The 21456-nt window shown below is 39.2% G+C and overlaps 1 protein-coding gene across 1 annotated transcript in view; it reads left to right on the forward strand.

Moving 5' to 3' along the window:
- The window catches only part of LOC130085667 (adhesion G-protein coupled receptor G6-like), a 75883-nt gene extending 58985 nt beyond the window's left edge, over window positions 1-16898 (forward strand). The window contains exons 9-11 of the mRNA XM_056251566.1: window positions 15661-15751; window positions 15833-16116; window positions 16768-16898. Coding sequence (XP_056107541.1) covers window positions 15661-15751; window positions 15833-16116; window positions 16768-16898 — 506 coding nt within the window. The remainder of the gene's footprint in view (window positions 1-15660; window positions 15752-15832; window positions 16117-16767) is intronic.
- The last annotated feature ends 4558 nt before the right edge of the window (window positions 16899-21456 follow it).

A 21456-nucleotide genomic window follows, 5' to 3' on the forward strand; every position in this document is an offset into this window, starting at 1 on the left:
AGCAATCCAACTACCAGTTTCAAACCATCTGAGACAACTAAAAATTCAACTACCAGTTTCAAACCATCTGAGACAACTAGCAATCCAACTACTAGTTTCACAACATCTGAGACTACTAACAATCCAACTACCAGTTTCAAACCATCTGAGACAACTAACAATCCAACTACAGATGATCTAAAAGACAAGAATGAATTTATTAATCCCTCAAAAGCATCGTAAGTGTGTGGTTACCATGTGAGTTTCAAAATTAGAACTTTTATCACAGAATATAGAGATGTTTTTCAATTTTGCAGAAAAGCCTTGCACACTCTGGAGTCTAAGATGGAAGAGATGGAAAAGAACAATATAAGCAACGCACGGATTGTCATTGGGGATGTTATTGGTCTTCTTCACATACAAGACGAGAACACAGAAACCAGAGACATATGTTACTCTTCAGATCCGAACAGGATAAACGTAAGACTTGAGAAACAATAAAACATGGTATTATTTCTTATTTATTATGCTTTTTTTTACAGGTTACTGATTGTCAAAGTGACCAGAAGACAGACATTCCCTGGTCTGTAAGGATTCCCAGCGAGGCCTTTAATAAATCACGACTGGAAAACCACGGACGTGCGGTACTTGGAGTTCTACGGTTCAAAAACATGGGAAAGGTACTCACAATAAAAACATTTAAAATTCCATGTTTGAACATTTTAAGGAATGTTTATGGGATTTAGTTCACCCAATAAATTTAATATATTTTCACATTTACACTAATCTTTTTTCCATAATGACACAAATCTCTTGACCTGGCTGGATATTAGTACATTGTGTCATAACCACTACTGTTATGATGCTTCTATTGTGTTTTTTATCCTCTTTGAGATTATGAATTGTTGTTTGAAAAGAGTTAAAGTCCCTGTAAAGTCAAAATTTTGTATGTGTTCTGAGTTTGTCACACCACAGAAAAATGTGTTATTAGCCACCCTGCCAAATTTGAATGATAAAAAAGCCAGCAAGTACATAAAATAAGCTATCAAAATCTTGAAAAAATGAGCAGTAGTCTCTTCTCTCAAACGCTGGGGGCGTGTCTGCTGGCTGCGCTGAAACCACGCCCACTCGCGGAAAAGCTGCCGTCGCCACACTCAACTCTACAGCCGGAATAGATGCTCGCACGGTGGGCACGCACTGCCGATGATGGCACCAGTTGTCGGCGCGACGGGAGGATGAATGCCGAGGCGGAAGATAGTCGGTTCGGCCCCATTCATCAGTAACAACGGATTATCAGTGAATGTCTCAGTTGTCTCCGACGAAAGTTTATAAAACTATCCCGTGTAAAATGATCACTTACAGAGGCGGGTTTTGGCAGTGATCCTCAGCTCTCCATCAAGGTTGGCTCTTCACAAAATTAATCCACTTCTTCTTGATGTAAGTTAATCGTTTTTCGGAAATTTAAATAAGGACACCGATCTGTTTTGTATGTGATCCAGTGATCGCATCCAGGTAGTAGCCTACGCATTTCCTTGACGAAGCAGGCATAGCTAGCTAGCAATCTGTAGGCTGCTGTAGTAACTAATAGTACTGACCGACCGTAACTCACGATTGAGCGGCAAAACTGATGTGAATGTGCTCTATATTATTAGGGGAGCAGACAGCCTCAGTGGCTCCAGTGCGTCATCAAGTAGGGGCGTGTCCAGGAGCTCAGGGGCTCCAGTGCGTCATCGAGCCCCGTTTTAGCCCCGCCCAAAAAATCCGGAAAATAGCAATGGTGAAAAACTGTTTAACGGTCTAACTCCACAATTCAGTACTTCACAGTTCACAGTCTTTGTAATATACACTCACCTAAAGGATTATTAGGAACACCATACTAATACTGTGTTTGACCCCCTTTCGCCTTCAGAACTGCCTTAATTCTACGTGGCATTGATTCAACAAGGTGCTGAAAGCATTCTTTAGAAATGTTGGCCCATATTGATAGGATAGCATATTGCAGTTGATGGAGATTTGTGGGATGCACATCCAGGGCACGAAGCTCCCGTTCCACCACATCCCAAAGATGCTCTATTGGGTTGAGATCTGGTGACTGTGGGGGCCATTTTAGTACAGTGAACTCATTGTCATGTTCAAGAAACCAATTTGAAATGATTAGAGCTTTGTGACATGGTGCCTTATCCTGCTGGAAGTAGCCATCAGAGGATGGGTATGGTGGCCATAAAGGGATGGACATGGTCAGAAACAATGCTCAGGTTGGCCGTGGCATTTAAACGATGCCCAATTGGCACTAAGGGGCCTAAAGTGTGCCAAGAAAACATCCCCCACACCATTACACCACCACCACCAGCCTGCACAGTGGCAAGGCAAGGCAAGGCAAGTTTATTTATATAGCACATTTCATACACAATGGTAATTCAAGGTGCTTTACATAGAAAAATCAAAAGAAATAGGAATAATTAAAACAGTTAAGAATAAAGAGATTAAAATAATCAAAAGAAATAAGAATAATTAAAACAGTTTAGAATAAAAAATTAAATAAAATACAGTACAAACAGTCGGACACAGTGGCACAGTGCTCATTCAGTAAATGCATAGCTAAACAGATGTGTTTTGAGTCTGGATTTGAAAGTGACTACTGTAGGAGCACATCTGATCTCCTCTGGAAGCTGGTTCCAGCTGCGGCTGGCATAGTAGCTAAAAGCAGACTCTCCTTGCTTAGAGTGAACCCTTGGTATTTCTAGCTGATGTGATCCTAATGATCTGAGTGATCTGTTGGGTTTATATTCAGTGAGCATATCTGCAATGTATTTAGGTCCTAGGCCATTAAATGATTTATATACCAGTAATAATACTTTAAAATCAATCCTAAATGTAACTGGGAGCCAGTGTAAAGACCTGAGGACTGGTGTGATGTGTTCATATTTTCTAGTTCTGCTCAGGAGCCTGGCAGCAGCGTTCTGTATGAGCTGCAACTGTCTTATGGTCTTTTTAGGAAGGCCAGTGAGGAGTCCATTACAGTAATCCACCCTGCTGGTGATGAAAGCATGCACAAGTTTCTCTAAGTCTTGATTGGAAACAAAGCATCTAATTCTTGCAATATTTTTCAGATGATAGTATGCTGATTTAGTTATTGATTTGACATGACTACTGAAACTAAGGTCTGACTCTAGAGACACACCAAGATTCCTGACTTGATTTTTAGTTGTTAGACCCCTAGCGTCAAGGTATGCATTCACCTTGAGAACTTCATCTTTGTTTCCAAACGCAATGACTTCAGTTTTGTCTTTGTTTAACTGAAGAAAGTTTTGGCACATCCAACTGTTTACTTCATCAATGCATTGGCACAGGGAGTCAATGGGGCTGTAGTCGTTAGGCGATAGGGCTAAGTAGAGCTGTGTGTCGTCTGCATAGCTGTGGTAAGAGATTTTGTTTTTTCTCATTATTTGGCTCATTGGGAGCATATACAGGTTGAATAGGAGTGGTGCAAGAATTGAGCCTTGAGGGACTCCACATGTCATGGATGTCCACTCAGACTTATGGTCTCCTATACTCACATAATAACCTCTCCCTTCTAAGTATGACCTGAACCATTTCAGGACTATCCCAGAAAGCCCCACCCAGTTTTCCAGCCTGTCAAGAAGTATGTTGTGATCGACAGTGTCAAATGCAGCGCTGAGGTCGAGTAGTACCAGCACTGATAATTTCCCTGTATCAGTATTTAAGCGAATATCATTTATTATCTTTATGAGCGCTGTCTCTGTGCTGTGATGCGATCTGAAACCAGATTGAAAATTGTCAAAGTATCCATTCAAGCTTAAGAATTTGTTCAGCTGATTGAAGACAACTTTTTCAATGATCTTGCCTATGAAAGGAAGATTTGAGATCGGTCTATAGTTGCTTAATATGGTCTTATCCAGATTGCTCTTTTTCAGGAGGGGCTTGACAACTGCAGTTTTCAGGGAGTTTGGAAAATTCCCAGAGAGAAGTGAGGCATTTACCACTTCTAGGAGATCTGCTTCTAAACAGTTTAACACACTTTTGAAGAAAGATGTGGGAAGTGCGTCAAGGGCGCAGGTTGATGTTTTAAGGTGCTGTACGGTTTCTTCTAAAATTTTGCCATCAATTTCTTCAAAATCAGACATAGTAGCTACTTTCTGCGGTTGTGGTCTGATCTGTCTGACCCCAGTGCGGCTCAATGATGTGCTGATCACCTTTCTGATATTATTGATTTTCTCAGAGAAGAAAGAAGCAAACTCCCTGCACTTGCTGTCTGAAAGCAATTCATTGGGAATCTGGCTTGGGGGGTTTGTCAGTCTCTCTACAGTAGCAAAAAGAGTGCGTGTGTTGTTTAAGTTGCTGTTTATAATATTTGAGAAGAAAGTCTGTCTAGCTTTGCCTAGTTCCATATTAAAAGCATGGATGGTGTCTTTGTAGATGTTATAATGGACTACAAGTTTTGTCTTCCGCCACATGCGCTCTGTTTTTCTGCATTGTCTTTTCATATTTTGCACAGCTGTTGAGTTTCTCCAAGGTGCTTTTTGTCTACCACTCTTCCTGACTTTCACAGGAGCAATATCATCAATTACACTTTTAACTTTTGAGTTAAAACAATCAAGGAGAAAATCAACAGAGTCAGCCGATATGCTTGGTGTTGAAGATATAGCCTTCATAAATAGTACACTAGTGTTCTCATTTATGCATCTCTTCTTGACAGACACAGATCTAGCTTCAATGGCAGGAGAGATCAATATATCAAAGAAAATACAGAAATGATCAGACAGTGCTACATCCTTAATAACAATCGATGAAATGTTTAGACCCTTACTGATAAGTAAATCTAGAGTGTGTCCACGAGTGTGTGTCGGTCCGTGTACATGCTGAATCAGATCAAAAGTTTTTAAAACAGTTTTGATTTCTTTTGCCATATTTGTATCATTATCTATGTGAATGTTAAAATCTCCAGCAATAGCAAAACAGTCGAACTCTGAGGAAATTGTTGATAACAGTTCTGTAAAGTCCTCAGCAAAGGCTGGAGAGTATTTTGGAGGCCTGTAAATAATGATAAGTAAAATGCGTGGGGCACCTTTTAACACAATACCGAGATATTCAAAAGACGGGTAGTTACCAAATGATGTTTGCTTACATTGATAGACATCCTTAAAAAGAGCAGCTACTCCTCCACCTCTCCTTACAGCTCTGCAGACACTCATAAAAGTAAAGTTAGGAGGGGCTGTTTCATTGAGGACTGTTGCACTGCAGCTGTCTTCTAGCCAGGTTTCATTTAGAAGCATAAAATCCAGGTTGTATGTGGTTATTAAGTCATTGACTAGAAGTGATTTATTTTTAAGTGAGCGGATGTTTAAAAGTGCTAACTTAACAGTCTTACTTTTTGTCCCCACAGCAGTCTTAGTTTGGCGTGTAATAGGTACCAGATTAGATGGGTTTGCTGTACGGCTTTTGAAGGCCTTAGACCTTCTATCATGTAATCGAACAGCAATAGAGAAAGATACAGGCACACTGGGTTCCCGCTTGTTATGTAAACATTTAAGAAAGTTACTGTTGTCATAGCGGAGACCCGACACATATCACTGAGAGCTGGTATCAGTTGTTTTTGGTTGACCTCGGGCCGATGGAGGAGGGTGTGGGCCCTGGCGCTGTGGCAGAGGCCGAAGAGCTCTCACAGGAGGAGGGGGAGGGCGAGCTGGGCCTGCAGGCTTTGGTGGTTGTGGGGCCTGCCGCTTTTTGGTTGACATCTGGGGGCTTGCAGCAAAAGAGTGGGATAGTTTGGTTCCAGCAAACACCAGTTCTTCCATTTTCTCTGAGAAGCACAGAAGTGGAGATGCTGGAGATAGAGAAAATGTGTCTGGTGAGACGGGCTGTTGCTCTGGTGTTATCGGCTGTAATATGCTGTCCTGGTTTCCCTGGCTGTTTTCCAGAAAGTCGTCCTTGGGTGCTGAATCTTGGAGCAGTTCTAGTATGTCACAGTCTGTCTGTGGTGAGCGCTGTGGGCGGGGCTCTGCTGAGATTGAGTCCGTGAGCAGAAGTTGTTGTGGCTGCATGGTGTTATCATTGTCCTTGTGTGACGTGTCAACCGCATGTCCATTCAGGTGCTGAAGTGAAGTCCTGTGGTCATTCATACTGTGTCCAGGTATGTGTGTGCCATTCAGGTTGAGTGGATTGGCACAGACTGCAGAAGGATGATTGAGGGAGAAGCAGATATTGTCCTTTAGCACTCTTGAGCCAAGTTTGTTTGGGTGGTGGCCATCCTGTTGAAACAGTTGCCTCTGACTCCAGAAAAGATTGAAGTTGTCAATGAAGTTTACTCCTTTTAAATAGCAGGTTTTTTGGAGCCATGTATTAAGCCCAAGCAACCGTGAAAACCTGTTTGTTCCTCTTGCTGGGAGTGGTCCACTGATGAATGTTTGAACTTTCAGTCTTTTAAGTGTTTCAAAAAGTTCATTGAAATCCTTCTTAAGGAGTTCTGACTGCTCTTTATGAATATCATTTTTCCCCACATGAATGATGAGTCGATTTGCAGTTTTATGTTTCATCAGAATGTTCTGAAGTTCCCTGTTTACATCAGAAGTTGTTGCTTGTGGAAGGCAGCATGTAGTTGTATCCCTGCTACTAATGTTTTTGATTATGGAGTCACCCACTATCAGAGTCCTGGGCTCGGCTGCGCTCTGAGCTGAGTGCCGCTGTGTGCTCGACCTTGAGCGCCAGTTAGCAGTGTTAGCTACTGGCTGATTCAGTCTGTGTTCGATCACATTCATCACATTCAGGGATTCCTCATTCATTAATACTTCAAATCTGTTCTCAAGATGTATAGGCGGTGGTAGGAGACCAGTGTTTGCAATCCTTGTCAGAGCCGTATCTGGGGTAGAGGATGCTACTGCGGCAATATGTGATACTCGTGACAATCTGATGTCTCGAGTGCCTTTGGGTCTCGCTCCCTGTTTGTGCCATCGATTTGTAAGTCGATCGGCTTGTTTCTCGACACTCAGTATGGCCTGTCGAGGAGTACTAGATGCATGGGACTCACCGGCTGTATGCTGAGGGCGTCCATGGCTGATCTCTGTTGTGTGTTCCGTCTGGTTTGGTGGTCCCACAAATAACTTTGTTTCAAGAACTACAATCCTTTGTAAAAGTCTGTGGCAGTTAATGCAGCAAGTAGATTCCAGAGGAGGCATTTTCTCTTATCCTTTATGAGTGTAGACAGTTGTGATTTTCTCTTCCCCGGAATGTAAGCTTTCAGTGGGAGGCTGGTAAAGTAAAAAGAATTCTGCTTTTTTGTAGTAATCCAAGCGTTTGAGCACTGTGCTGATTAGCTGAAGTTAAAATTAGGTGATAAAAGGAGATAAAATATAAAAATATAAAAGCGATAGAGCAAAGCGCGGAGCAGTAAGCAAGAGCGTCCGAACAGTGGCAGAGCAGGAAGCAGAGGCATCCACTGCACCACTGCATCCACTGCACCACTGCAGAGGCAGTGGTAACAAGACATGATGGATCCATGTTCTCATTCTGTTTACGCCAAATTCTGACTCTACCATCTGAATGTCTCAACAGAAATCGAGACTCATCAGACCAGGCAACATTTTTCCAGTCTTCAACTGTCCAGTTTTGGTGAGCTCTTGCAAATTGTAGCCTCTTTTTTCTATTTGTAGTGGAGATGAGTGGTACCCGGTGGGGTCTTCTGCTGTTGTAGCCCATCCGCCTCAAGGTTGTGCGTGTTGTGGCTTCACAAATGCTTTGCTGCATACCTCGGTTGTAACGAGTGGATATTTCAGTCAAAGTTGCTCTTCTATCAGCTTGAATCAGTCGGCCCATTCTCCTCTGACCTCTAGCATCAACAAGGCATTTTCGCCCACAGGACTGCCGCATACTGGATGTTTTTCCCTTTTCACACCATTCTTTGTAAACCCTAGAAATGGTTGTGCGTGAAAATCCCAGTAACTGAGCAGATTGTGAAATACTCCGACCGGCCCGTCTGGCACCAACAACCATGCCACGCTCAAAATTGTTTAAAGGGGTCATATAATGCCATTTTTGTACAAGCTAATATGATTCTTTAGGGTCTAAATTAAAAGTTTGTAATATACTTTAATTAAAAATTCTCATTAGTATTGTAAGAAAACACTTATTTTACCTGGTCAAAAACAGCTCTGTTTTCAGCACGCCGTTTCAGTGCATATGACTTTAAATGATCATGAGCTTTGCTGACTCCGCCTCTCTGTTCTATGCGTCACCAGAGCCGGCTCTGGCGTACACCGTTTGTAACACAATAACACATAACCATAACGCGTTGTTCAGTATAAACGTGGGATTATGCATTATATTGAGAACGTCATACATAGAAAACATGCCGTAATGTACCCTGAGTGTAAACCTTAGACGCATTCATTGTGAAGCATGCAGCTAGCGATTTACAAGGATTAATATAAATAGTAATATAAAGGTTAATAAAACGTTACACTCACTTCAGTTCTTTTGGAGGTTCAGCAGGAACACGAATATCTGCTACCGATCCTTTCTTCAGGAGCTGCTTCTTAGCAAAACCAGCTTTATACTGATCCTCGTTTATAAAGCAGTCTGGTGTGTGAAATGATTCGCGCAAACATGAGCATTGACGTTGCTCGTGGGGAATATTCCCTTCGAAAACAAACTCAGCCACTGCGTCTTCAGCGGTTCGGATTTAGGAACATTAAAATGACTGCTGTGTTCGTTATTACACCCAAGAACAGAACACCACAATCGCTTAGACGCCATTCTGCTCATAGACAGTGCTCCAGCACATCAACAATGACCGCGCCGGTCCGCGCTGACTATGATTGACAGCTAGCGAGGGCGGGTCTGTGTTGAAACGCGGCTGTCGCGGCTGTCAATCAACAATCGTGGGAGGGGCGTCCGTTTTATTTACGTCACAAAAACGAACGGCTCAATTTAAGACAGGGGAAAACATATAAGGAGATTAAAACAAAAACACTGGATGGATTTTTATCATTATATGATGGTTGTGTACAGACACTGCCAACACACATTTCAGTACAATCAACTTGTAAAAGTGCATGTACCATTATATGACCCCTTTAAATCACCTTTCTTTCCCATTCTGACATTCAGTTTGGAGTTCAGGAGATTGTCTTGACCAGGACCACACCCCTAAATGCATTGAAGCAACTGCCATGTGATTGGTTGATTAGATAATTGCATTAATGAGAAATTGAACAGGTGTTCCTAATAATCCTTTAGGTGAGTGTATTTTAGCAATACACTTCTAACATTTTTAATGTGTTTAGATTTTTTTTTTTAAATTGCTTTTACAGGGACTTTAAAAAATCTACTTTTGTGTTCCAGTGAAAATGTAACAGCATAAGAGACATTTATGTGTTAAAACTATTCTTTTAACAAATGTTTCTTGATCTATTGTATTCACACATGTTTATATTTGATTTTCTCTATTTCTTATTTAGGATGAAACTAAAAATTACATTGTTTTAAACAATGAGGTTTATGGAATAACGATGAGGGCCAAAATCTCCAACCTTACCAACAATATAGAAATGTTCTTTAAACAGAAAGATCTGGTAATGAAGGTTTTGTCGTGAAACTTATTTTGTTATAATAATCAGACACTTTAAAAAGCACAATAAAAATGTTCTTACAGGTCGGTGAGGCGTCCTGCAGTTCTTGGGATGGCAAAGGTAAATTTATTTATGGCTGTATTGATCAACAAACCTAATATATTTGATATATTTCATTCCTCTCTCTCTCTTTTCTTTGAAGGAAATCTAACATGGACGACGTCCGGCTGTGATACAGAAAAAATCCACAATGACACCATAAAGTGCTCGTGTTCACATCTGACGTTCTTTGCAGTGCTGATGGTGAGAAGCTTCTCAGAGTTTCATTTAAAGACCCCATGAAATCAATATCAGAGTCTTTTAGTCCACGTCTATATGCTAGTGAACTTGCACAAGTTCAATAAAGAAACTTAACAGATAAATCTGATTCTTGCTTACAAGCAACAATAGGTTTAAAAAAAATCCTCCAGCTGATCTGTGCGTTTTTGTTGTTTTCTCTGCTCAGTCTCCTCCAGATGTGAATCCAAACATCACAGCTTCGTATGTGGAATCATTGAGCTTCATCTCTTCTATCGGCTGTGGCATCTCCATGTTTTTTCTGGCCGTCGCTCTGTTCATGCATTTCCTATTACGGTAGAGTACCTTAAAATATAACATACAGTTACTTTAAGTTTTTTGACCAGCTGCTTTTGATCCTCTATTGGATAAAAGCATCTGCAAAATGCATAAATGCATGTTACAAATACAGGTTGTTCTTATTTTTGAACAGGAAAGCCAAATCAAATCAGGCCACGAAGATCTTGATGAACATGTTTGTGGCTTTGTTTCTCCTGAATTTATCCTTTTTGTCAAACGAGAGCGTCGCCAACACAGAAGACAAGGCTGCGTGCGTCTTCATAGCGCTGCTCATGCATTACTCAATGCTGGCTACATTCACCTGGTTCTTCATTCAAGCTCTTCATATGTACTTATGGCTCATCAGACAGAACGTCACTATCGCAAACTACATGAGGATGATCACCGTGTTCGGCTGGAGTGAGTTATATGGAGAAATCACCCGTTATAGTGTTCACTTAAGAAAATATATTGAGCACGAGACATATGAACTCCTCTCATGATACTTTTATGGTGTTTTTGTCCTTTTCTTGATCTGTTCCTTTAAAGAGCATCTGAGCACTCAACAAAATTAATTTGTCTCCATCAGTGTTATTTTAGTATTTTATATTCATATTCATATTTATACACAGCAAAATCCCCAGAGTTAAATTAACTCTGCTCAGAGAACATTTGGTCCCTCTCTACAGAGAGTTAAAATAACTCTGAATCAGAGTTAAAGTTAATGAGATACTTAAGTGATTAATTAAGTGATGATTGGGCATTAATGATGAACACCTGCTGTCAACAAGCAGAATCACTGAAGGAAAGAGAAACAACAAGAACAGGAAAAAAGATAAACACAAGAACTACAACTGCACTGTAAAAAGTGAACAGTTGGATCAACCTAAAAAAAATACTTCAATTGGTAACACCTAAAAAAATTAAGTTTTCTCAACTTAAATTATCACGTTTTATCAACTTCATTTCACTAGGTCAATCACACTTAAATTATTTGAGTTCATTCAATCCTATTATTTACATTGGTCTGACTTAATTTCACTGCATTCCAACTTAAATGTATTAAGTTTTCCTACAGTTGGATCAACTTAAAAAAATTGCTTCAATTGGTAACACCTAAAAAAAGTACGTTTTCTCAACTTAAATTATTATATTTTCTCAACTTAATTTCACCAGGTCAATCACACAAGACTCAAATTGCTTTATAAATATTTATTAACATTAATTCATTTTATACGCCATCAGTATTTTTCATATTACAAACTTTGAGAAATCATTACAAACTGTTCATATTTGTTGTGCCAATGAAATTTAATTTACTGACACACTTAACATCCATTCCATTAACAGTCTTTTTGCAAAGTTGTCTTTGCACAGCATAATGCTCAAAACTGAGCCACTAATACATTTATAAAAATAAATATAAAAACATAGTGGTTATGCCCTATGCCCTAAAAACAATTAAAGGGATAGTTTACCTAAAAATGGTTCAAGTTGTCCCAAACCTGCATGAGTTTCTTTCTTCTGCTGAACACAAAAGAAGATGTGTTGAAGAATGTTGGTAACCAGACAGTTGACGGCGCCCATTGACTTCCATAGCAGGAAAAAAAATATACTGGAAGTCAATAGGTACCTTCAACTGTCTGGTTACCAACATTCTTCAACACATCTTCTTTTGTGTTGGTGGTGAGGTGGTGAGGTGCTCCATCTCACCCTCGCAATCATCTCGCTGGTTCTCCTAAAGTAGTGTACATAAAAAAAAAAAATACATTTTGCGTTCATAACTACAAAACACAAATTTAAACTTTCTGAAAAATAAAATCAAAATAGAATATATGCGGAATTTCAACTCACAAGGTACTTCTTGATGAGGTCTTGAGGATTTCCCCCCAGGAAAACAATGAGGGCCTTCAGGACACTCTTTTTGTGTGAATGTTTTCAGTCTGTGAAAAAGCAATTGTGAATATTTTTCTTATTTTTAAAATTCTGAGTAATCTGTAATAGAGAATCAGATTTCGCAGAGGATGGCAAAGGACAAGAAAATATAAACATTTAAAAAACCATAAAAGTTTGTATTAATGACTGGCCAAAGTATATACATCACAGAATTATACAAAAATCATTATTCAGATATACAGTAAACACTGATGTCTACGTTACCGTTCAAAATAGAATATTGTTTTCTTTAGTATAGCACTTTTTTAGCTGAAACCGTAGTCCTCTGTGGTTCATATAATGCAAGTCAATGGCTACCGTCTCTTTTGAGAATCAAAAAAATAAATAAATGTATGTACACGTGGCTCCAGACAATACATCGAGGTCTTAGGAACTGAAACAATCAGTCTGTGCAAGAAACAAGAACATTAACATGCAACATTATTCACAGGTAATCACAAGAAATAATGTTGTAAATAATGTTCAGTTTTTTCCATAGAACGATCGTTTCGCTTCAATGAACCTTAAACCTCAATGAATCGTCAGGACCCACAGGTATTAATTTTGTTTTGCCTGTATGTTTTCTTTTTGTGACTCTTTTTGACTTGCATTATATATTAATCACCATGGAACACAGTTTCAGCAAAAAAAAAAAAAAAACCTTCTTTACTGTTCTACTGAAGAAAAAAGTCACCTACATCTTGGATGGCCGGAGGGTGTGAGTAAATTAACAGCATTTTTTTATTGTATGAGTGGACTATCACTTTTAAATTGTCCATTTTGATTGGGTGGTTATGACAATTTCAAAGCTATAAAACAAGTATTTAGCCTAACAATTAAATGTTACTGTTGAACATACTGTAACTAAAATAAGATTGTTTAGTTGATATTAATGTAAAACACACAGACGTACCTGATCCAAAATTTGAAGAATTTCTGCATTACTTAAATTAATAGAAATTACTTACCATGTAACGTTATAGCAATCGTCGTCCTCAGTTGTCAAACATGAAAAAAGCTTTCGGTCCTAAGGGGAGAAAAATGTTGTAGTATTTAACTTAAGTGGTAGAAAATGATTTGCTACAGGCCAAGTAATTAATTAGTTTTGAAAATACTACTATTTCTACAAAAAAAAATCATATTTTTTTACTAAAGAAACCCCTGATATTTTTTCCTGGATGAAACACCTCGAGCTAGGCGGATGAAACAAAAATAAAAATGTATTCGTTTTTATATGTTTTATTCATAGATATTTCTAGTTTCGTTTTATTCTCCCACAACTCGCACACAGAGTGAGTGCATTACCGCCCGCGCCCGGCCATCAAATTTAGTCCCGCGGCGCACTCGTTGGGAATGCACGTCTCTAGATCAAGGGCCCGGCTTGAGGATAGTGACGGGAAATATCGGCCCGACCCGACAAGTTCGGGCTCGGGCAGAGAATCTAAGCTGTAGAGCTGATGTGATGACTTTTATCACAGACTTTCAATCATTTTAGGCGAAAAAAGTCGATGAATAAATCAGAGCTAACGTTTCAAAGACAAATAAAAGAACAGACAAGCATTACTTGAAAATCAAACTCAATAGGCTACTGCAGAAATTCAAATTCGTGCATTTTGTCCCGCTCCCCGAGCACTTCCCGCCCAAAGCATTTTCAATATCTCGCGCGGCACAGACAGTTAAGGAGGCATCAATTTTAAAAATTATGTTATACACATACTCCCAAGATCCAAACTGAACACATTTTTTATCAAACAAACGAGTAAATACAACATCCTGTATCCATAGAACATTATTCAGTAACGCTATTTCGCAAACGTACGTTCAAAAATTCGGTTAATTACGATTTCGTTAGTATTCATGTTCACAAACAACATTAATTAACTCATAAACAACTATACACACGTCCAAAAGTTGCATATTCAAGTATATTAATTAAAACAAACTTCCAACCTACCTTATTCATCCGAGTGCGAGAGAAAAAGAAAATGGCGGTTGTGCGTCATGACGTCAGAAAAAAAAAGTCTGACGCAGGGTTCCTTAAAGGGAAATTATACTTTGGGTGAAAGTGAGATATTTGAGTGTCAGTGAATTTCTATGCGCTCAAGTTGAATGAGTGTACAATAATCAATTACGATTAGGAAAGCAGAAATACGAACTACATAGACTCAAATAGTTCTAGTAATCCAACTTACACCCATATTCACTTTTTACAGTGTGACTTCTAGCCACAGCCTTAGATGAAATCAAATGTAGACAAAAGACATTAAATCTTTCTAGTTCTCAGCAGAGGAGGATTAAACAACTCCACAAACAGCATTACCAGCTTCACTTATTACTAACCAGACTGACTTTATTTCTGTTAAGTCTACAGAAGGTCTAATTGAGAATTAACAGAAGTTTAGATGTTGATGATTTATTGAAAATGTTTGATCACCATTATGGCGACGACTGTTTCCTTTAGTTGGTTTAGATTTGACTCTTGGCTTTTATTCTGAGTTTGTGGTTTTTGTAACAGATTTTACCAAAACATGTAGTTTGTTACAAAGAAAGCCAAAAACAATGATGATCAGGTGATATAGTTTTCAACAACAAAAAATAGAATAATGCACTTATCTCATCACTGTCCAAAAGTGGTTATATGATGTTAATACATTATATTAGTACATTATATTCACTAACAATACTCTCTTGCCACAGATCGGACATTCTGATTTTTGACTTTTAAAATACATTATGGGGATTTTTTTTTCCAAGACACAGACATCAAGAATCAGCATATTAATCTCAACAATGGTAATATGCTTCATGCCGCAATGCATCCTGGGAGCCATACGTTTTATATTATTGTTGCTCCCAGCATGCATTGCATTGAGATAAGTGCATTATTCTATTTTTTGTTGTTGAAAACTATATCACCTGATCATCATTGTTTTTGGCTTTCTTTGTAACAAACTACATGTTTTGGTAAAATCTGTTACAAAAACCACAAACTCAGAATAAAAGCCAAGAGTCAAATCTGACCAACTAAAGGAAACACTCATCGCCATAATGGTGATCAAACATTTTCAATAAATCATCAACATCTAAACTTCTGTTAATTCTCAATAAGACCTTCTGTAGACTTAACAGAAATAAAGTCAGTCTGGTTAGTAATAAGTGAAGCTGGTAATGCTGTTTGTGGAGTTGTTTAATCCTCCTCTGCTGAGAACTAGAGAGATTTAATGTCTTTTGTCTACATTTGATTTCATCTAAGGCTGTGGCTAGAAGTCAGTTGTAGTTCTTGTGTTTATCTTTTTTCCTGTTCTTGTTGTTTCTCTTTCCTTCAGTGATTCTGCTTGTTGACAGCAGGTGTTCATCATTAATGCCCAATCATCACTTAATTAATCACTTAAGTATCTCATTAACTTTAACTCTGATTCAGAGTTATTTTAACTCTCTGTAGAGAGGGACCAAATGTTCTCTGAGCAGAGTTAATTTAACTCTGGGGATTTTGCTGTGTAGGTGATATTAGTTACCAATAGTAACCCTTGTCTCTGTGTGCTTTCAGTGTTTCCGGCTCCAATAGTCGTAGCTGTTGTTTCATTACGAGGATATAACGAAGTGATTATAAAAGCAACATCTGGAAAAACCACACGAATGTAAGTTGTTTTGATGTCACAAATGCATGAAATAATGAAGCTTTTAACATGTCAACATCGTCTCTTCTCTTCTAATTATAGGTGCTGGATTACAGATCCGTTAATTCACTACACAGTGAACATTGGCTTCTACGCTTTAGTCTTCATCTCCACGACAGGAATCTTCATCATGATCGTCACTAAGATTGTCCAAGCCCGACACATAAAAGTGGCTAACGGCAAGAGAAAGACGTTCAGAAAGCAGCTCATGATGGTGTTGAGCTTGTTCCTGCTCTTCGGCCTGACGTGGGCTGTGGCGTTCTTCAGTTATGGACCGATGCTCATCCCCTCATATTACATCTTCACCGTGTTGAACTCGTTTCAGGGTGAGAAACAATCACATGCTATACATCATTACATTTGGTTTAGGAGAATGCTTCTATTTATACGTACGTAATTGTTTATTTTATATATAATTATTATTTTATTAAAGTTATATTTCAAAAATATTATTTATTCATTTATTTATTCATTCATTCATTCATTCATTTATTTTATTTTATTATTTTTATTGATTATAAGGGTTTGTAGTAGCAGCTATTGTAACAATCAATTTGACCAAAATCATTTGGCCCAAAGTTTATCTTTGGTTACATTTTAAAAATGATGCAAATGACTTTAAAGGTACTGTATGTAAGTTTTTGACTGTACTAAAGCATAAAAATACCATAATATGTTTGGAGATATTTAAGAAACATGCGTTCACATACATATTTCTCTGAAAAACACTGTGATCTGTCCGCTCCGTTTAGCTACTGTTCAAAATACTCCCGCGCCATTTTAAATAAAGTAGCCTATGCTTTGCATAGAGAGCTATAATATAGACCCTCTCCAATATTTAGAATTTGGACTGCAATACCCAGTTCAACCATTAGCTGTCAATTTTACATACTGCACCTTTAATGATATATTAAATGTATTTAAATTAGATAAAACAAGTTTCTCTTATCGTTTTTTTTTTTGTTTTGTTTTTTCAGGGTTTCTCCTCTTCCTGTATTACTACCACATTCATAATGATGTTGCAGGACATTTCTCTGATGATCCAGGAAGCTCCAGCTCCACCACAACCATCATTCAATCCAGCATTGATGTTGTGGAAAATATTTAAAATTAGCATAATTAAGGTTTTGTCTTTGGGCCCTATCTTGCACCCAACGCAATTGACTTTGTACACCGACGCATCTATCATTTCTATTTTGCACCCGGCGCACTGCGGACCTTTCCTTCCACAGACACACGTCAGTAAATTAGGGAATGAACTTGCGCTCCCGGGGCGGTTCAGCGAAAAAGGAGGCATGTTCCAGCGCAAACATTCCCTGGTGCTATTTTGCAGTTCCAGAAAACAATTCCGCCACTGACCAGGAAAAACCTAGTCTAAAGTCAGTGGCGCGTTATTTACAGTAGATGTAATTTTAAGGGCGCATCCTTGGCCATACTGTACTGTGTGCACAACGCGCATACACTTTGCTTCTCTCATCTACACAGACGCAGCAGTTCCCATTTTTGCAAATCATACATTATTACATTGTGGTGTCCATGAAGATGTGAAAAAATAGCCAAAGCTAATTTGGGTGGGTTTCTCCAATCCCCATACAACGTCACTTCTCTGTCTTTTACGGCCCTGACGAGAACGTCGGTCAAAGGGAATGTGAGAAGACGCTCTGATTGGTTTATTGCACGTTACGCCCAAACCACAAGTATTAGTAATGTAGCTACTTCAGACCAACCCATTTTAGATTTGCGTCGAGATCCACCCACAAATTTACTTGTGTTTCGCGTTTGATACTTGCGTTTCAGATCGTTAAAATAGGGCCCTTTGTCTCCAGGACTTTCTCAGACTGATTTCTTAAACTGAGCTGCTGTTTAACTGTATTTTAACTGTATTTAAAATTACATTTTCACCAAAGACAAATGTTTATATGATGTTATGTTTATAATCTTTAGTGAGAACTGTTTAAAATTATGTATAAATTATGAAATTAGTGCAACTTTATTGAAATCAATGAAAATAAATGACAAATATCTGTGATGATCGTTACTGAAACCGTCTTGTTTGGTGTGTGACATTAAATTGTGATGAATATTACTGCTGTTAGATTTATTGAGAGTTATAATCCATGTTTATGTATGTCAGAGAGACACAAACTACTGCACCTGTTTTAGAAAACAAATTTACATCTTCCTGATGAAACTAAAGTCACACGCCAGTGGATTAAGATATTTCCTTGATCAAACACACGGATTTGGATCATATTTGGTTATGGAAAATGCAAAACACAGAAAATACTGTAATTCAGTTAAAACCCAAATAGTCCGGATTTTCATGTTTGCAAATTAACTTTATGTCAGTGTTCCAGCGGCTCTGAGCTGAGGATCATAATCATACGGCTTCATAAGTGAACGGATGAAACTCTCTCTCCTCTTGGACTGTGGACGTTTCATCTCAAGAATGTAATAAGAAAATGCTTTAAGATTTATTACTAACATCTGTTGAAAAGAAAATTCAACTCGTGTCTCTCTCAGGCTGTTTTGGGGAATTATGTCTCAACAAAAGCAGAATTTGCTGTGGCTGATGATCGTCTGTTGTGCTTCTTGCCAGATAAGTATGTTGCTTTAAAAAATTAAAATGTTAACATCATTACATAGTGGCCTTATATGTTGTATTTGTGCAGACAGCTCAGAAAACTCCAATCTCCAAGTCTGTGTGACATCAACAAATCCAGGTAGACTGTGAATATTACATATTTATTTGTTACAATCACTTTACATCAGTTGTGTTTTTTCATTCCACTGCTCTTTGTCTCGGATTTGTAAGCTAAAACAATCCTAAACTAGCTAAACTAACCACCTTATTTTTCACATAAGATTTGCGTAATCTGCTTCCATTTTTTTAACTGCACAAAATCAGCCTGTTAAGCTGCTTAATATTGCAAACTGGTATTTGTTATCATATAATATTAGGTACAGTATCTTTTATTGGAAGTACACCAGAGCTCATTGAACAGTATATAAAAGTAGAACAATTGCATACATACACAAATACATTTACTTTCCACAATCATACTCAAATTCACAATTTGAGAGAGGTGTACATCGCAAAATGGACTACTTGCACAACGAATTCCGCTTTTTACTTATTACAGCTCAGGCATTTCCGTATTCTGTATCAGATTGCATCTTCTTTTAAAAGGGACCTATATCCGATATCTGCATTTACACTGTACTTGGTGAAACAACCGTTAGAAATGTTAATTTAGTTTTTTCCCTAACCGATGCCAGTCATTAACCAGTAACTGGCAAGATGTTATATTAGAATTGAATTATGTTTTGTTAAATTAGAATTAAAATAAATTAAAATGCATAACAATTTCCACAACTTCATCCAAACCTTTTTAGTGTGTGCCAGCTGCCCGTGCCTCTCAGATCTGCCCTGTCCTCAGCACTGCAGTTTCCGGATACTTCCCTCATCAGACACACCCAACTCTCAAGCCTTGCAGTCTCTACTAATGAGCTGATGAGTTGAATCATGTGTGTTTGATGAGGAAGATCAGTGCTGGGTGTTACCAGGACAGGTTTGAGAAGCACTGGTTTAAATGTACATTTATTTATTGATCATATACCAAATAAATAGAAAAGTGAACACAATTCGTCTCGGTTACATATACAACCTTAATTCCCTGAAGAGGGAACAAGACACTGCATCGAAACGCTGTGGGAACGCCCCTACGTGATTGCGTCATGAAGCACGTATGGAATCAGTCCAATGCCCTGACAGAACGTCATAGGCGGGTGACGTCATCGACCAAGAAACTTTAAAGCACACCTGTACCAACAATGTCAGCTTCTGATAGGCTGAAGCAAAGTCAATCACGTGCATGCCGGGAGTATGGCAGGGTGACGCAACGCCTCGCTCCCTCTTCAGGGAACTAAAGTTACATACGTTACAGAGGCGTTCCCTTTCAAGGGAACTCGAGCTGCGTTAAAACGCTTTACCCACGCTGACATAGGAGCAAGTGTCTGTTTGTGTGAGGTCAGTGTGCATATTCAGATGAAAGCATCTGCGCCCCTGGAGTGGAGCTGAGGTCAAGGTCGTAGAACCTCGTGTGCAGTGAGGACCAGCCTGCCGCATCACAAACATCTTGGAGAGAAACTTCTGACCGTAATGCTTTGGAAGCAGCCATACTCCTAGTAGAGTGGGCCCGCACAATCAAAGGTGAGGGCTGACCGGCCGACTCATAAGCAACTGAGATGGCCTCGACCACCCACTTGCTCATCCTGCTTAGATGCTAGGGACCACTTTCTGGGTGACCCAACCAAACAAACAGTTCCTCCACATGGCAGCTCTGTGGACATAAGTATCTAGGGCCCTAACTGGGCAAAGCAGATTTAGTTTCACTTGGTCTGACGTCCGGAAGGGAGGAGGACAGAAGGTCGTCAGAACTATAGGTCTTACAATATTAGTAGGAAACTTAGGAACATAACCCAGTCCAGGATAAAGAAAAGCCTTTAGATAGATAGATAGATAGATAGATAGATAGATAGATAGATAGATAGATAGATAGATAGATAGATAGATAGATAGATAGAAAACTTTATTGTCATTGTCACAAAGATTTTAAAGTGCTGACCAGCCAGTGCATCATTCCTAATATAATTAAAAAAACAGTAAATAAATAGTATCTAAAAGAAAAGCAGCCTGAACAGGCATTCATATACACATACACAGTCACACATATTGCACCAATCCTGCAATCAGTTCAGTTCACTTTAGCAGCGTTAATTACAGTTATTGCAGATGGGTAAAAACTGTTTTTGAGTCTGTTAGTTTTTGCCCTGATGGATCTGTACCGTCTGCCTGACGGTAACAGTTCGAACAGGGGGTGGCCTGGGTGAGAGGTGTCATTTAAAATTTTTTGGATTTTTTTTGAAGCAGCGGGAACTGTATAGTTCTACCAGTGTGAGGAGAGGGCAACCAATGATCTTCTGTGCGGTGTTGATGACCCTCTGGAGCGCTTTCCTGTGTGCCACTGTGCAGCTGGTGTACCACACGCACATACAGTATATTGGCAAGCTCTCTATGGAGGCTTGATAGAAGGACACCAGCAACCTCTGTGTGATGTTGTTCCTCCTGAGTACTCTCAAGAAATAAAGTCTCTGCTGGGCCTTTTTTATTAGCTCAGAGGTATTCTTGCACCAGGTTAAACCCTCCTCAATGTGGACTCCCAGGAAGCTGAAGTCTGCCACCCGCTCCACATAGTCCCCATTGATAATAAGTGGTTGAATGATTGTTTTCTTTTTCCTGTAGTCTATAATGAGCTCCTTGGTCTTTGCGGTGTTCAGAAGCAGATTGTTATCGCTGTACCACACTGTCAGCCGCTCCACCTCATCCCTGTAGGCAGACTCGTTCCCCCCAGAAATGAGCCCCACCACTGTGGTGTCATCAGCAAATTTCACCATGGTGTTGCCGTGGTGGGTTGGGGTACAGTCATATGTATATAGGGAATAGAGCAAGGGGCTCAGCACACAGCCCTGGGGGGAGCCGGTGCTGAGGCTTAAGGCCGTAGATGTGTGATTACCCACTCTGACCCTCTGTCTACGCCCAGAGAGGAAGCTGTTGATCCATGTGCAGGTGGTGTGTGGCAGCCCCAAGTCCCTCAATTTGGCCA

This window comes from Rhinichthys klamathensis, unplaced genomic scaffold, assembly GCF_029890125.1.
Source record: "Rhinichthys klamathensis goyatoka isolate OS25496 unplaced genomic scaffold, OSU_Roscu_1.1 h1tg000085l_1, whole genome shotgun sequence".
Classification (NCBI taxonomy): domain Eukaryota; kingdom Metazoa; phylum Chordata; class Actinopteri; order Cypriniformes; family Leuciscidae; genus Rhinichthys; species Rhinichthys klamathensis.